The 2,468-nt window shown below is 53.8% G+C and overlaps 1 protein-coding gene across 1 annotated transcript in view; it reads left to right on the top strand.

The window, feature by feature from the left end:
• CLPSL1 (colipase like 1) overlaps positions 1-2,146 on the top strand; it is a 9,698-nt gene extending 7,552 nt beyond the window's left edge. Inside the window, exons 2-3 of the mRNA XM_017522452.2 lie at positions 1,145-1,267; positions 2,003-2,146. Coding sequence (XP_017377941.2) covers positions 1,145-1,267; positions 2,003-2,146 — 267 coding nt within the window. The remainder of the gene's footprint in view (positions 1-1,144; positions 1,268-2,002) is intronic.
• Positions 2,147-2,468: the final 322 nt, after the last annotated feature.

Genomic DNA, 2,468 nt, shown 5'->3' with positions numbered 1-2,468 from the left:
AAAAAAAAAAAAAAAAAGAAAAGAAAATTAGCTGGGCATGGTGATGTGTGCATGTGGTCCCAGCGACATGGGAGGCTAAGGCAGGGGGATTGCTTGAACCCAGAGATTGAGGATACAGTGAGCCATAATTGTACCACTGCACTCCAGCCTGGGTGTCAGAGTGAGACCTCGTCCAAAAAAAGAAAAAAAATTCTAGCACTTTGGGAGGCCAAGCGAGACAGTGTTCAAGATCAGCCTGGACAGCATGGCAAAACCGTGTCTCTATTAAAAATACAAAAATTAGCCAGGCATGGTGGCACACCTCTGTAATCCCAGCTACTTGGGAAGCTGAGGAAAGAGAATCTGAGGTGGAGGTTGCAGTGAGCTGAGACTGGGCCACTGCACTCCAGCCTGGGCGATAGAGAGAGGCTCTGTCTCAAAAAAAAAAAAAAATTTAAATTCAGCTCCTAGTTGCACTACCGCATTTCAAGTGCTCATTAGTGGCTAGTGGCTATCGGACTGAGCAGAAAAAGCACGTTTTCATCACTGCAGAAAGCTCTGCTGGACAGTACTGCTCCAGAATGTCAGCTGCAGGTGGATAGGGACTTCTGTTTTTGTTGTTTCCAGCTGCATTCCCAGTGACTGGCACTGTTCAGTATTTGCCTGTTGAATGACTATTGAAATTGTCAGACAGAGAGATTATGGGTGGCTGTGATCAATAATGTTAATTAATGTCCTAAGCCCCAATACTGGGTGGAGGTCATTGACGTGTGTGTGGGCGGGGGTGGGGGGGAATGCATGTAGGTGACCATCAAGCACAGGTGAAAGAGTAAGTATGAGTATTCCGGAGAGAAGGCTCTGCAGCAGAAAAGTGCAAGTGAGAGATTGGGAAGTCTAGGCCACCCTGCTGTGTATGAGAAACAACCTATATTGAGGGCACCAAGAGAAAACTTTTTAAAAAACTGTTCAGTCCTCTCCAGGCACCGTCTGTCTGCACAGACTTACCCCGGCCCCCAGGTAGAGACCGCCCTACCTGGCAGGAGCCAGAGGTGTTGGTAGGAACGCAGTCTGGGGAGGAACCCCGTAGGGAGAAAGCCCCGGGGAATGCGCGGCTTGGGTGGAAGGCGGGCAGTGGAGCCGGGCGAGGCCGTGTCCCTCCCTGCAGGACCTCAAGGAGTTTTGCCATCGGAATCAGGATTGCAAGTCTGGGTGCTGCCGCCAGGCTCCAAAAACCTGCGAGGCGCACTGCACGGAGAAAGGGTCCGAGGGCAGCTCGTGTCAAGTGCAGGTGGGTATCGGTGGCGCCCAGGGAGAGCCAGAGAGGATCGAGAGGAAGGGGGAACCAGGGTGGGCCCAGATTCCTGGGGAGGGAAGAAGCGTAGGTAGGGGGAAATGCCCTGGAGCCTGGAATTCTCCCGTGGGACTGCACCTCCAAGCCCTCTGGGGGAGCCTGTGGACGGAACCAATATGGGAGCCCACCCTAGGGGCTTGGAATCTTGGACGGGGGCGGGAAGGCAATGCTTCACTCTCTAATGTGGGTTCTCATTCTCCAGGGGTCCTCTCAGCAAACCCGAAAGTAGCACAGTAAATGGGCACAGCTAGGTCCGGCCTCTGCCCCAGACCCCGTCTTCATCTAGCCCAGGAGTTCTGCTGTGGCCCGGGTGTTCCTGGTGGAGGATGGGCAGAGGCAGACTCTGAGCTGGGTGTGTTGGGGAGGGAGTTGATGTGCCCATAGAGGGATTTAAAGACAAGCCTCAGAGGCCCCACCATGGACTTAGGACAGCCAGATGGGTCAGTGGCAGGCAGAAGGACAAAGACTGGAGCTGGGAGGGCACTGAGCAATCCAGGTGCCAGCCTAGAGAAGGCAGCCAGAGGCACCACTCTGAGCAGCTGGCAAGCTATCCTTTATCCCTGGCTCCTGGCTGTGGGCAAGCACGTGGGCCCTGGAGTTGGGCTGGGCTGGGCTTAGGGGCTAAGGGAAGAACTGCCTCCAAGGTCAAGGTCAAAGTCCTGTCTTTCCCAGGCATACTTTGGCCAATATAGAGAGTGTCCCTGCCAGTGGAACCTGACTTGTGTATATCCTAAGAATGAGAAATGGCTTCGTATCACCTATGGCTTTTGTCAGAAAACTGAAGAGAAGACATTGGCCCACAGAATGTTCTTCTAGTGCTCCCTCTTTCTTACTGCTTCCTCCTCTTCTGCCTGCTCTCCTCCCTACCCAGAGCTCTGGGTTCCGCCTTGTTCCCCGGAGCCTCCGCCATGAGTGGAGGGAAGGAGGAAGGAGTGATGCACCATCATTGAAATAAAGAGCATTCAATGTTTGCAGCCCACAGAGTTGGGGCCTGGGTGGGCATGGTACAGGTTTCTGGCAGGTGGGAGGTAAAATGATGGAGGAAGCAGGAAGGGACGCTGTTGGGCTTGGGGTCTTTCCCCAGTTGGGGCATGAATGAAAGTCCCCCACAGGAGACCAAAGCTCCCTTCCCACCCCA

This window comes from Cebus imitator, unplaced genomic scaffold (genome assembly GCF_001604975.1).
Source record: "Cebus imitator isolate Cc_AM_T3 unplaced genomic scaffold, Cebus_imitator-1.0 Scaffold24, whole genome shotgun sequence".
NCBI lineage: Eukaryota > Metazoa > Chordata > Mammalia > Primates > Cebidae > Cebus > Cebus imitator.
Note: the sequence above shows the minus strand (reverse complement) of the source record. Positions and strands in the feature narration are given on the sequence as shown.